Below are 14,578 nucleotides of genomic sequence, written 5' to 3'. Positions count from 1 at the left end.
TCTCTGATGTCCAGCTGGGCCCTGGGGAAAGCTTACTGGCCACCAGCCCCACGCAGACCCCACCAGCCCCACACGTTAGGTTGTTATTTGCAGCAGCCACTCCCAGGGAGCAGTTCCCACATCAGCTAGGAATGTGCAGGTTGCGAGTGACAGAAACCACACAAACTAGATCCGGCACACTTCTTCCCGAGGTTTGTTGGTGCCCAATCAAAATACGCAGAGCAAGGTCTTGCTTCAGGCATAGCTGGATCTTGGGGCGATCAGGAATCTGTTTCTCCTCGTCCCTCATCTTTGACTTCCTTTGTCAACTAAGTTTCAGGCTAACTCTAGGTCTGAGGGTAAGCATGCTACCAGCATGTCGAATGGTGGCCCCCAAAAGATACGTCCATGTCCTCACCCCTGGTACATGTGGATGTGACCTTATTTGGAGAAAGGATCTCTGCAGATGTAATCAAGTGAAGGATCTCGAGAGGAGATCATCCTGGATTCTCCAGGTGGGCCCTAAACCCAGGGATGAGTGTCTTCATAAGAGACACACAGGAGAGAGACACGGGGAAGAGAAGAAGAGCCCATGTGTCGACAGAGGCAGAGATTGAAGTGATGTGACCACAAGCCAAGGGAGCCTGGAGCCCCCAGAGCTGGAAGAGGCAGGAAGTATCCTCCCCTAGAGCCCTGGGAGGGAGCACGGCCCTGCCACCTGTTGATTTGGGGCTTGTAGCTTCCAGAACTGTAAGAGAATCAATTTCTGTTGTGTCATCACCCCGTCTGTGAGCATTTGTTATGGCAGCCAAAGGAAACTCACCCACTTACATCTCTTTTTTATTCTACTTGTTGTTTGGCAGTGGTTTTCAAAGGAGGCAGCAGTGGAAAGGAGATGGAGATGGGAGATGGAGACAGGAGATGGAGATGGGAGATGGAGACGGGGAGCATGGAGATGGGGAGCATGGCAGTGGGAGATGGAGATGGGAGATGGAGATGGGAAGCATGGAGATGGGAGATGGAGACAGGGAACATGGAGATGGGAGATGGAGACGGGGAGCATGGAGATGGGGAGCATGGCAGTGGGAGATGGAGATGGGAGATGGAGACGGGGAACATGGAGATGGGAGATGGAGACGGGGAGCATGGAGATGGGAGATGGAGACAGGGAACATGGAGATGGGAGATGGAGACGGGGAGCATGGAGATGGGAGATGGAGACAGGGAACATGGAGATGGGAGATGGAGACAGGGAGCATGGAGATGGGAGATCGAGACAGGGAACATGGAGATGGAAGATGGAGATGGGAGATGGAGATGGGAGATGGAGGTGGGAGATGGAGATGGGAGATGGAGACAGGGAACATGGAGATGGGAGATGGAGATGGGAGATGGAAGTGGGAGATGGAGATGGGAGATGGAGACAGGGAGCATGGTGATGGGAGATGGAGACAGGGAGCATGGTGATGGAGGTGGGAGATGGAGATAGGGAGCGTGGAGACAGGAGATGGAGATGGGAGATGGAGACGGGAGATGGAGATGGGAGATGGGAGATGGAGATGGGAGATAGAGATGGGAGATGGAGACGGGAAGCATGGAGAAAGCTTTCAAGGAGTTTGCTGGGAGAGCTGGAAGGAAAATGAGGCAGTGGCGGCAGGTGAGTGAAGGGCAGGGCTCCAGCGAGGACTTGTTCCCTCACCATCACTGCAGGCTGCGTTCTGCTGGGGATGATGCATTACAGGAGAATGGGGTCCTGGGGTGGGGGTGCTGATGGCAGGATCACCTCCTTGAGTGGGGTGGGGGATGGGCCACTGCTCGAGGGCGGGCGGGGTCGGTAGAGGTCGGTCCAGCCCTGGCTCAGGGCTCCAGGTGCAGGACATAAGCAGACTTCAGGTGGGAAGAGGTTCTGGCGCACTTCTGTCATTTCATCTCTTCGGTGACATTTCTCGGAGGTAACTGTGTCGTCAGGAGATGGGTGGGGTGGTGGGGGTTTGAAACAGGAGATGGTGTTAACAGCCCTTTGGGCAGCACGTGGGAGAGAGCTGACCGGGGACTGTAGGCTTGCTGGGTGGGACAGGGGGCCGAATCCAGATCGTGGTCAGGGCCGGCTCTGTGGGTCCACGGCCGCCTTCACCTTGAGGACCCACCCAGCTGTGGACCACCTCTGCCTTCTGCTGATCGTCGGGAGGGGGCCCCGGTGGAGCGACGTGGAAGGAAGGGTCTGGCCACTTCTCGGATGCCCCGGAGCACAAGGACGCTTCATTGCCTCCTGCCCTCAGCTCTGCAGCTTCAGCCAAAATTGCTCCGTTCCACAGCCTCTCGGGGTGGCCTGGTTCCCCTGCAAAGACCCTAGAAAGAGGACAGGAGGGAGGAGCGCTCCCCAGGCCAGTGAGAGGCCTGGCTCCCGGAGGAGGAGCAGCCAGGACATGGGGATCCCACCCCATCCTGGGGGTGGTGGCCTGGGCAGGGGGCGGTTGGGCAGGGCAGGGGGGACCCCGACCACAGGCTGAGCTGTGGCACGGCCGCCTGTCGTTCTGGGTCTGGGCCAGCTACTTGAGCCCGAATTAATCTTCCGTTTACTCCCCTGTCAAATGAGAGCAAGGCCAGCATCTAGCTGGCAGGGCGGCTCCGAGGGTTACGGGGAATAAGCCATGCGAGCGATAATAACTGACACCCAGGGGCTGTTGCCGGGCACCGTCCCTGAGCTTGGTCCACAAATCGAATCCCCCTCCTTAGCCCCCTGAGTAGCAACTCTTACTGTCCCGTGTTACCAAGGAGGAAACTGAGGCAGGAGAGGATTCGTGAGTTCCCACGGGGACACCCAGTTAAGGGGCAGAGCTGGGTACAAACCCAGGCGGCCTGGCTGCGGGGTCCCGGGCTTTCCCCATCGCTCTCTGCACTCTCCTGTCAACTGGAGCAATGCTGTATTTAGTGCCAGGTGACACGGTGGCTCGTGGGGGCTCTGGGAAACCCAGCCAGCCAGGCTCTTCCAGCCTTCAAGGCCCACTGGCTCATTCCTTTCATTCGCAGCTCTGCACGGGCCGACCCCGACCCCCACCGCCCCCCACTCCACACCGTGATGACCGGCATCCGGGACCAGCATGGGGGCTCCAGCTCCAGGAGGGTCCACCACCAGGAATGACCCCTGGAGCCCACTGAGGCTCGTCACCCATCACAGGGACCACTAGGCCCAGGAGGATGACAATTGGACCACCGTGCCATCTGATGGTTTGAAATGTCTCCGCCCTTGCACTTTCTGAGGCCCCCTGGGGACCCCGGCCTGGCACTCTGTGCTCAAGGGAGGGACCCGAAGAGCAAAGAGAGCAATTCTTTGTTCATTTTAAAGTCGGCTCTTGTAGCAAAGACAATAGCTTTGAAAACCAAAGCTTTTGATTCATAAGATGGGGACCTTTTAGATTAAAAAAGAAAACATTTTTCAAGTCCCCCAAATTCAGTACCTAAAATTCATGCCATACACGAGAGACTGTTAGGAATGTCTGGGGAGGTTCCCACTGGCCCATCAAAGCATCAAACGAAACTCATCAAAGATGGGCAAATTCCTGAGTCGGTAATGAAACCCCTCCTGTGGGCCTCCGCGGACACATCTGGAGGTTGGTGTGACAACTCATTCATCTGAAAAGCGATGAGGAGAGGGAAAGAACGAGCATGTACACCTGCTTTCCTGGAAGGACCATATTTCAGGCGATGGGGAAGTTCTTGCTTCCCGGGAAGCAGAGCTAATGGCTGCAGAGGGAGTGGCTGAACGAGGACGCCGTCCCTCTGCAGCCCCTAATGAAATAATGGGTGGAGGCGAGGATGGGCAGAGGCTGCTGAAACCACTCGGTCCAGAGCAGGGTGAGAGCAGCTGGCAGGAGAAGGGGGGGGCGGGCCTCGCTGGGGTCCCGGTTCCATCCTCGGGGCAAGGGGACCAGCGAGAAGCAGGATGCTGGATCTCAGAAGGCGTTAGCGCTCGTGCTGCTGGGTGCAATAACGGCATTGGGCGGTGCAGAAAAAAAGATCAGTCTTCATGTTTAGGAGTGAAATGATAGAGTATCTGAGATTTGCATTAGAACATTCCAGAAGGAAAGAAAAAGGGGGAGAGATTAAAGAAGAACAGCAGAGTGCTGACAACCGTTGAAGCCGGGAGCCGGGAACAGAAGGTTTGTCGCAGTCTTCTCTCTACTGCTATGTATGGTTTTAGGTCTTCATCATGAAAATGAAACACGAGAAAGGAAAGAGAGTAGATGGTAGTCCAGGGGGTGGCCTGGATGCATGAGAGCGAGCCATTCGAGGGGCTTGGCTGGTGGGAGGACATGCAGAGATGAGAGCCTGTGCCCAAGGGGCACCACTGTCCCCTGGCCCAGGAGCCACCTACTAGCCGTCAGCACCCAGAGCGCATCCTGGTGGCTCCTGAGTGGGGCCCTGGGCCATCCGTATGCAGACGCCCTGCACCATCTCCAGCGGATGCCCCCTGGGAGGATGGCTCCTGCGTGTGGAGAAGTTGGCTCTCCGTGGACAGCTTCTGGGGAAAGCCAGGCATTGGGAAGTTGTCCCCAGCTCACTCCTCTCGGCCTCTGAGCCCACTCCCCCATCACGCTGCCCTGGCAGGTGTCCCAGGAGGGACGTGGCGGGCAGATCCGTCAGCCCCTAGTGGGGGAGCCCATGCACCAGGGAGGCGTCCCGGGCGCCATCCCCCATTTATAGCTCAAGCTCCCTTCCCACTTCTCAGAGGGAGACGAGAGAAGGTTCTCTGGTGGGCTTCGGGGTCAGGCAGAGGGGACATAAAAACACGAGAGGGACGACAAGAGGGGTTTCACCTTCGCCAGGGTCAGCTCCGCATTCACCTCCCACCCCAGAGAACTGAGAACACGTGTCCACACAAAAACATGTCCATGATGCTCACAGCTGCATGATTCATGTTCCTAAATGCCGCAACTCACATTCGCCACTCATAAATGCACAATGCACATTCATCACAGCCAAACAGTAGAAACGACTCAAACGTCCATCCATAGATGAAGGGATAAATTGGGGTTCGTCCATGCAATGGAATATTACTCAGCCATAAAAAAGAATGAAGCTCTGATAAAGCTCCAGTGTAGATGACCCTTGAAGACATGATGCTCAGGGAACGAGGAGAGACACAGAAGGCAACATGGGTTATGATTGTATGACTATGAAATGCCCAGAACAGGCAACTCCACTGAGACAGAAAGCGGAGCTGGGGGGGCGATTGTGTTCTTGGGTGGGGGTGTCTTTCTGGGGTGGGGAAAATGCTCTGAAATTAGATGGCAACGATTGCACAGCTGTGCGAATTGACTAAAAACTGCTGAGTTGTATGCCTCGAAGGGTGAATTTTATGGTATGCGAATTATAGCTCAGTTTTTTACGAAAACACACCTGGTTCCTTTCTGAGCATGGCGCCCTGCGTGAATGGACTGGCTGCATGCTCAGGAAGCCCGCCCTGATTCTAGAGGGTAGGGGACACCAGAGAGGGAGGCCCTGTCCCCTCACCTGGAATACAGCCCGGCTCCTGCCTCCCGAGGGCCCACACGACTCCTCCCAGCGCCTTTATTGTCTTATCCTCCTCTGTCTCCCCCACTACGGTCCATCCTCCTGCTGCTCACACAGCCCAGCGCATTTCTGACTGAGCGCTCACTGTTATCTCCGCCTGAACCCCCTTCTCCCCAATAATTGGCGCCATCGCACCACTAAGACCCCAGCTTGGAATTTGCGCCTCCGAGGGCACCCCGCCCCTCCCTCTCCGGTATCCCCCGGCCACACTCTGTGTCTTCCTGCTTCTTCGTCTGCTCGTTTATCACCCGGAGCTTGTCCCCGGCTGCGTTCCAGCCCCAGAACTGGCTTACAGGTGGTGCCTCATAAATGTCCGCTGAATGCATGCATGAGTGAACCTCCGTCCCGGAGAAGACTCGGTGACATCCCGGACTCCCCATTTCTTGCTGAAGCAGCAAGGAAGACTCAGTCCCTTTAGGAAGGTTTTTCAACCACCCTGTTACAAGTCAAAGGAGGTCAAAATCCCTTCACTCATATCTGTGTGACAGTCGCCGTTCTCAGGTTAAAGAGGCCCACGGGGGCTTCTGGCCTCATTAGTGACAAGCAGGATGCACTGGGTGTGGTCACAGGCACCATCTTCTTCTCCTATGGCTCTTTAAAGTTGACTTGGAGGGGTCAGTTCCTCCCCCCGGGGGTGAACACTTGGGCAGGCCCCGTGATTCCCCTGGTCAGAATGACCAAGTCCTGATTCAGAAACAACACCCCAAATCCTGCATCGTAGACCTGGGGGCACTCGTGGACTCGGGTGTGGAACCCTCTTGGGCTGTGGGCCTCCCCTCCTCCTTTATGGTGATTCTCGTTTCAGAGCAGTGGGAGGAGGGGCGTTCCGGAAAGTTCTTGCTGGATTGGCCCTGTCGCCATGGACCCACTCTCGCTGGGCCTGATGCGCGTTCGCGCTGACTTCCTCCCTCGGACATTCCCCTGAGCTCCCGTGAGAGGCAGCTCTAGGAGCTGTGATGGTTGGCCCATCAGCTCGGCAGTGACAGCATGTTGGAGTTTGAGGCCAAGCGTGCATGCCAATGCCTTCAGTCACAACAGCCCTGTGAGGCAGGCGCATGCCAACAACGGGGAAACTGAGGCAGAGAGCGTTAGGGATTTGCCAAGGGCACCCTGGGGTGAGTGTTGAGCTGGGGGGCTGGCTCCGTCAGCTACGACGACTGCCAGGGCGTTGCTGTGCCCGCGGGGCCCACGTCTGGTCCTCGGGGAAACGGTCCCGAGTGCCGTCCTGAGAGGCACCCCACTCCCCACGCGGCGGGCCCCCTCGGGAGCAGCGCCAGCCTCGGTGCCTCCCAGGGGAGAGGTCACCGCCTCTGAGCAGTTCTCCAGAGAAACCCTCCTCCCCACCCTCCCCAGGCTCCCAGCCAGGACCCTCGGCTCATCTGCCTCTTCCTGTCCCGCATCCCACTCTCTGGGGCATCATCTCATCTCTCGAAGTCTCCGTGGAAACTTGCTGTGACACATAAAGGGACAAACCAAGGTGGCAAGAGGGACCTGACGGCATTAGCTGACTTAGGGCTCAATATGTCTTGGGATTCCCGGTCCAGAGTTCTGTCTTTCCGGTCCCTACTGGGAGTAGCTTCAGAGAACCAGAAGTTTCCACATACCAGACATTCTGCTCCTGCTGGCGCTGCAGTGTGAGCCTCGTGGCCTCCCGGCTCCTGGAGGCACCAGCCCCTCTGTGGGCTCTCGGAGGTCCCAGCTGGGGACCTCCCACAGCCCTGGTGGCCCCTGTGCCCTGGACCAGCTCTCTCTGGGGTGAAGTGTAGACACAGGTACTACTCTGGCTGCCCTCCCCCCCTCCACCGCAGGCCCCCAGCCGTCCCTCAGGGCCCGGGAGCTGGGAGGGCTTCCAAGGCAGGCCCATTAGCCCACAGCAGGCTCGGCTCCTGCGGGAGAGGCTAATGCAGCTGCCTCACTGGGGCCTCCTGGGTCCCCGAGGGCTGTGCTTCCTGGAGCTGGGTTGGGTGCCTCTCCCACTTCTCAGAGGAGTCAGCGTCCTGCCCAGATCCCAGGACAGGCCTCCCCTGAGGTCAGAGAGCTGCAGAAGACAGCGCAAGCACACCGCGCCTGCAGCAGGAGCCGCTCAGGGGCCGTGGACCCCGGTGCTGCTGAGGACCCCAAGGACACCAAGGACCTTCTCCAGGAGGGGACGGCATGTGGGCAGGCCAGGTGAGAAGACCGCAGCTTCAGGCCCGAGTGAGAGAGGGGGCCCTGGGGCTGAGCGGTACCCCTCCTCCGTCCTCTCTGGTCCCAGGTTTCATCCGTAGTTGCAGATGATGCCGCCCGCCGTGTGGGGCCTGCAAGGTCAGACGACGCCCGCCATCAGTAAGGCGGCTTCTCCTGCGCATCCTTACCTTCCGTGGCCAAGGGTCTGGACCCAAGGCCTGGAATGTTCTAAGTCTCCACTTTTGTGGGAAAGACAGGGGAGAAACCAGCCAGCAGGTTGGGGGGGAGTCCTCCCTCCCGCGGGGTCCAAGGGGCCTTGAACCTCGGAGGTGACCCGCCCCTTCCTGGGGCACTTCGCTGTGCTATTGTCTGTGTTCATAAACGCAGGGGCAAGCACAGGGCACAGGGCGGGGCCGGGAAGCACTCTCGGGGAGCTGGGGCCCGCTGGCCCCCCATCCCCTGATGTCCCTGCCCCTCCTGACGACCAGGGCATGGAGGACCCACACGGCCCTCTCAGCAAACATCGGGGGGCCTCCCAGGGGCAAAGGAAGTCACGACTCCAGGGTCTTCACACGAGAAGTGGGCGCTGGGACGGGTGGGGCACACGTGCTGGCCTCTGAGGCCTCTGAGGTGAATGGTGGGCTCGGAGCGGGGGACGGGCCTTGAGACAGCAAAGGGGGCAACACTGCTCCAAAGGGACTCCTCCAGCAGCAAGCTGCACGCCCGGGGCCATCCCTGTTTTCAGAGCTATTCTAAGGGCTCCTTAATGCCTGCCTGGCCTTCAGAGGTCAGATCCCTCCAGTGTCCTCCATGCTCATCTACACGAGAAATGCAATGGCGGGGGGGGGGGGGGGGGGGGGCGGGGGCGGGCGGGCCACAGGGCCTCCTGGCATAAGGAGCAGTTGAGGCGCATGGCCTTGGGGTCCTCCCGCAGCCTCCCAGCCCAGAGCAGATTCTCCAACCTGCCCCGGAGATGTGTGAAGCCCCGGGGCCGGGGAGTGGTCCTCTGCCCCGTAGCCCCTCAGGCCTCGCACAGAGGAGGCCCTCGGCGACGGGGTCAATAACAAACATAATCGGTAGCATGAATATCAGTAATAAGCGATACAGTCAAATTACATCGTTAGTCCAGAAAGAAGTGATATTTATGAAATAAAGTAGGAGCTGCCATTAGCCGGGGCCTCCCGCGAGCGGGGGTTGCACCCAAGGCCTGGGACGCATGACTCAATCCTCAGGAGACCCCGAGGATGCAGTAAGGCCTGGGAAATGGGCGAGATGACTCTGAGCTTGGGGGCACACAGGCCTGTGGGGCAACTGTGCATGGAGCCCCTAGCCTCGGGAGGGCAAGTCCACCCCAGGTCCCAGCCCAGCACGAGGCACCCTGGACTTTCCCACCCCGGGTCTCCGTCCTGAGCCGTGCAGGGTGCCCGGGGGCATGTGAGGGGGTCAGACCAGGAAGGTAGTTCACAAAAGGAGCAAAGGAGGTCATGGGTGGAAAAGGCTCTGGCCCAACAGGGTGCTGGGCAAATGTCAGGGATGGGGACGTCGCCGGCCACCATCCAGGCAGCAGATGTTGGTGGAGACCCCTCCTCATGTGCAGAACTGTGCCCATAGTGAGCTCTGCAGCAGGGGGAGATCACTGGGAAGAGTGTCCTCCAGGCTGGCTGGGGATCGGGCTGGGAGCAAGCCCAGCAGTAACCGCAGAGAGGCCATGCCGCCCCCAGGGTGTGTTCAGGTGCCTGGGAGCGGTCAGGGAGCTCTCTGGGTCATGACTGTGGGTTTCTGCAATCCGGCACTGTGCCAAGCATGTCACACTGTACCCTCGCCACAATGGGGTGTAAGATGCTAGGCCCAGGGACCACGTCCCCCAGGGGCACATTGTAGTGACCAGTCAGGTACAGCCACCCTGCCCATCCACACTGAGCACTGTGGGGCCCAGAGCCGGACACTCGGGGGCTCGGAGGGACCAGCGCTCTGCAGGGCAGAGGCCAGGCCTGCGTGGGCACTGACGGCCAAGTCTCGGGGGCCGGGCAGGGGGCAGCTGCTCAGGGAGACCTGCACTGCTCTTGGCCACCTTCACGGCCAGCAACGGACAGGGGCCGTGGCCTGCCCCGAAGCTGGGAGCACACAACCTGAATGAGGCAGGAGGGGAGGTGACCTGGCACGCCAGTGACAGCCCCAAGGAGTGGCAGGTGGTATACCCAGGGGACATGAGAGTGGAAGCCAGGGAGAAGGGTCTAGACAAGGAGCAAGGAGGACCCTACACCTCCCAGCCCAGAGCCAGGAACTCTGGAAGGATCCTGAGGGGAGGGGCTGCTGGGACCCAAGGGTGCTGTTTTTCGTCGCCTTGTGATTGGAAGAGCTGGGTGCAGACTCCAAGAGGGCATCAGCCAGCTTTCAGCCCAGCCCAAGACAAACCACACGCATCAGTTCCTTGCACTTCCCCCTTTGTCCACTCCAGGGTCGTGCCTGAGGGCCCCCACCTCTGCCTCTGGCCTGCGCTTGAGCCCTGAGGGGCTGCCTTGGGGACACAGGTGATGGAAGAGGGGCGGAACGCTGAGGCCTGGGCTGCCCCAGCTCTGCGGGCAGAGGGCTCTGGCGTGGCCCTCACTTCTCTCTGCTTCCATCGGCAGGGATGGCAGACGTCCTGCTCAACGGCATCAGCTGCAGGAGCAGCGGCCCGGGTGCAGCCGGCCCGGCGGAGGAGCCCACCCACACGGCCCAGCAGGTGCTCACCGCCCTGGTCACGTGCACCTGCGTGGCGGGCATGGCAGGCAACGGCGTGGTGGTCTGGCTGCTGGGCTTCCGAGTGCAGAGGGGCCGCCCCGGGCGACTACATCCTCCACCTGGCGCTGGCTGACCTCCTGTTCCTTCTTTGCTCAGCCACACTGACTGTTCTGGATGCCAGGTCCCAAGTGAACCACCTGGGCCACCAGGCGGTGAAAAGCGTCAAGTACCTGGCCTACACCTCGGGCCTGAGCCTGCTGACGGCCGCCAGTGCCCAGCTCTGCCTCTCTATCCTCTTCCCCACCTGGTACCACAGCCACCGGCGCACACGCCTGTCGGGCCTGGAGTGCGCCAGGCTCTGGCTGCTGTCCCTCATGGTGACCATGCTGGCCTCGTTCTTTCACAAGGAGCCAGGGAACCCCCACCTGCGCCAGGGCTCCATGGTGCACACCATCTTCCACATCCTCACACTGGTCGGCTTCACGCCCATCATGGTCCTGTCCGGCGTGGTCCTCTTCATCCAGCTTCAGAAAAGCTCCCGGGCGTGGCAGTGGCAGCCCACACGGCTGTACGTGGCCCTCCTGGCCTCGGTCTTCGTGTTCCTCATCTGCGCACTGACTGTCGGCGTCTCCAGGTTCATCCTCCACCCGCTGCACCCGCCCCAGCAGACCAAGACTCTCTTCAGCAGCTTCGAATGCCTCCTCTCGTCCCTGAGGAGTGACGCCAAACCCATCATCTACTTCCTGGCAGGCAGTCGGGGCAGCCAGAGCCTGCGGGAGCTGCTGAGCGCCGTGCTCAGCAGGGCGCTGCAAGAGGAGCCCGAGCCGGAGGGAAAGGAGATGCCCTCCAGCGGCGCCAACCAGGTGGGGGTCTGAAGGCAGGGCCTCCTGCATCCCTGCCCGGAGCAGCCCTGCCCACTGCTCCCCGCCTGGCTTCCACCCTTTCCTGATCCTGAGCATCCAGTTGTCACTTAATTGGCAAACAGCTGGTGTGGGCCAGGTCCCAGAAGTGAGAGCAGGCACGGGTAGTGAACAATCAGACAGCCCATGACGTTGGGCAGGTGCGGGGCCCCCACTGTCAGGTGCCAGCCCTTCAGTTGCTGATCATTGAGAGGAATTCCAGGGGTCCTGGGGGAGAGGCTGAAGAAGTAGGGCAACTGGGGGGTGGGGGTGAGGCGACCAGGGGGTCAGGGTAAGGGCCAGTCATCAACCAATACAGAGATGGCTCCGTATTTAAGGGCCTCCGGGCCTTACTGTACACGCAGCAGCTGAAGGTCAGCGGGGGTGACAAGTCGGGACCGGGCAGCCTGTGCACAGCCATGTGAGCAGCACAGATGGGCCTGCGCCGGGTCTGTGGTGGGCCGTGGGCAGGGGGCAAGAGAAGGCGTGGATGAAGAGCGAGAGCGGGCACGGGGTGCAGGGCGGGCACCGGAGTGCAGCTGGGAGACAGGCTCTGATCTGAGCAGTGTTCCTAGGAGACCCGGGCAGGGTGTAGGGTGGCTGGGGGTTGGGGGGGGGGGCATTCAGGGCCATGTGATCCACCAGGGCCATGGGTCTCAGTGCCAGCGCATTTATCCAGAGGCCTGCAGACCAGGAACAGGGCACTGGGGTGGCACAGCCTCCCAAATGACTGCCACCCTACTGGGTCAGTGCCTCCCAGTCTCTGCCCAGCCACAGCCTAACCCCAGTGGGCACCCAGCACCCTGCACAGCCCATGCATACAGCAGGCATTTAACACGTGCTTGAGTAAGAGTAACACTGCTTTGTGCTGGGCTTGATGCTCACAGTGCACTTGCACACGCGTCCTGACTTCATCACCTTTCCCTTTGGGACCCTTCCCCTCCTTCTACATAGACTCCTGGATGGCAATGGTCACGTCCACAGGCAGCGAGGTCCCCCCCACCACCACCCCTCTCTGCCTTCATCTCTCCGCTCCCCTCCTCCCTGCACACTCACTCCTTCCACTGAGCGTTCACCTCAGGGCCTTTGCACTTGCTGTTTCCTCTGCCTGAAATGCTCCTCCCCCCACTGTGTGCAGAGTGCTCTCCCTCGCTTCCTTCAGGTCACTGCTCAAACGTCACCTCTCTGGGGAGGCCTTTCCTGACCACTTTAGATAAAATAACACAACACACACACACACACCCCTAATCTTCCCTCCCTGCTCCATTTCCCCAGTGTGTTCACCACTGTCAGCCACGCCCCGTGTTTACACGTTCACCCCGAGGGCAGGGGTCATGTTTGGTCACTGCTGCGCTCCAGGCTAGGGCGATGCCTGGGGCAGAGAGGGGCTGAGGACCTGTGTGTGGAATGCCCCACTGGGCAGGCAGACCTGGCGGCCAGGCAAGGGAGGGGACAGCAGCCACAGCAGAGGGGCAGTGCGGTAACCCAGGTGGCTCAAGTCCACACGCCTCTCCAGGAGGGTCACCCTCCAATGACACACCCCGCGAGGGCCCTCCCCCGCACGTGGGTGGGAGCCTTAGTGCTCACGTGGGCACACGTGTGACTGTGTGAATGAGAGACAGTGATGAGGGTGTCTGCTGTTGGCGTGTCTCTGTGGGTGTGAGTGTGTCTACAGCACATGGCCCACGCCCTCCTCCCCTGGGGTGGCCCCTGGGCTGCAGCTGGTTCACGCATCTGTGATTTTTCTCTCCCCTCTGAAGGGCAAAGTTCCCGCGAGGAAAGCCTGACTCTTTCCGACCTTGTCCATCCAAGGCTGATGGCAGAGCCTGCAGCCCATCGACAGACTCTGACTTCCAGGATGAACAAGAGAGCTCGTGCCTGAGCTGCTCGTTTGCTTTATCTGTTTTGAGGCCTTGTTATCAGGAGCATACAGATTCAGGAGTGTTATAAAGCTGGGGAACTGCAGCTTTGGGGATAAATTATGAGGTTACCTTCATCAATCCTAGTCACTGTCTATCTTGTCTGACATTAACACAGCACCACCGGCTTCCTTTTGGTTGGTACTTGCCTGGTGCCTCTTCTCGCCTCTTTGACTTTCGACCTTTCTGTATCCTTACTGGTTAGATGTATCACTTGGAAACAATTCAGAATTGGGTCGAGCTGCAACTTTGAAAATTAAGCCCATCACTGCAGCGAGGGAGTCTGTGTGTCTTGACTCCCCGTGTCACCCAGGAGGCAGTCCTGAGGAGTGTGCAGATGAGCCCGTGGGAAGGCCCAGCCCTCTGAGGGGCCACAGTGATTGGTGAAAGCAGTGGCTCTGGCTTTGGGCCCTGGCTCCGCCACTACCTCCCTGGGCGCCCTTGGCCCATCTTGCGCCCTCTCTGAGCTGTCTTCTCATCTGTAAAATGGGGGACATCACTTCCTTCCTCTGTCAGGCTGTCACACAGAAGGGACGTGCAGGTCCTGCATCCAGCCCTCACTGGGCACTGAAAAGTGTTATCTTGAAGGTAGAACCCTGGGACTAGAGCGGTGTGGGCCCAGCCAGCCCTGCCTGAGCCATCCCAGGCCCCCGCCATCCTGCCCCTGGGTCCACCTAGGGTCAGATAAAGGATGTCAACCCCTGAGAGGACTTGCAGACTCTCTGAGGACAAGCTCTCACCTCCAATAAGGCCAGGACTTACAGGCTCTTGCACACGCTATGCTTCATTTTCGGTGGCAAGGCTGCACCCCTCCTCGACTCGGGAGCTCCACTTCAGACTTGGAGAGCCCAGGGCCGGCTCATGCCAGAGACAACAAGGGGCGGCAAACAGAGGGCAGTCAGGATGAGCAGGGGGGGCCGGATGACAAAGGACAAAGGCTGGGAGACCAAGGGAAACCAGGAAGACCAGGGGAGGCCAGGGGGACAAGGGGCAGCCAGGATGACGCTGTCCTGGTCAGGCAGCCTCCGCTCCAGCCCGCTCTGCTGCCGAGGCCCCCTGCACCCAGAGGCTCCTCGGCTCCCTTCTGCCAAGCGGAACATGTGCCTTTCCCAGACCTGGCTGCCTGCAGCCTTGGTGGGCGAGAGCCAGGAGCACGCGAAAGAGGAAACGCAGAGAGAGAAAGAGAAACGGCTGTCACCTCACCAAGCCTTCCTTCCTCCCCAAACTTCTCTCCCTTTCCGGCAGTGATAGAGGGGATGAGGGGAGGGAGGCCCAGTTAAGAGAACCGAGATTCTAGCAAATGGGGATGTACAAGCC

General features: G+C 59.7%; 1 protein-coding gene across 1 annotated transcript; it reads left to right on the top strand.

The window, feature by feature from the left end:
* Positions 1-7,492: 7,492 nt before the first annotated feature.
* On the top strand, positions 7,493-14,011 carry LOC100060147 (mas-related G-protein coupled receptor member D). Its single transcript, XM_070228954.1, has 3 exons — positions 7,493-7,722; positions 10,350-11,306; positions 13,103-14,011. The coding sequence occupies exons 1-3, from the start codon at positions 7,708-7,710 to the stop codon at positions 13,127-13,129; spliced, it is 999 nt and encodes a 332-aa protein (XP_070085055.1). The 5' UTR covers positions 7,493-7,707; the 3' UTR covers positions 13,130-14,011.
* The last annotated feature ends 567 nt before the right edge of the window (positions 14,012-14,578 follow it).

This window comes from Equus caballus, chromosome 12, assembly GCF_041296265.1.
Source record: "Equus caballus isolate H_3958 breed thoroughbred chromosome 12, TB-T2T, whole genome shotgun sequence".
In the NCBI taxonomy this organism is placed as follows: Eukaryota; Metazoa; Chordata; class Mammalia; order Perissodactyla; family Equidae; genus Equus; species Equus caballus.
This window is presented reverse-complemented; position numbering and strand designations above follow the sequence as displayed.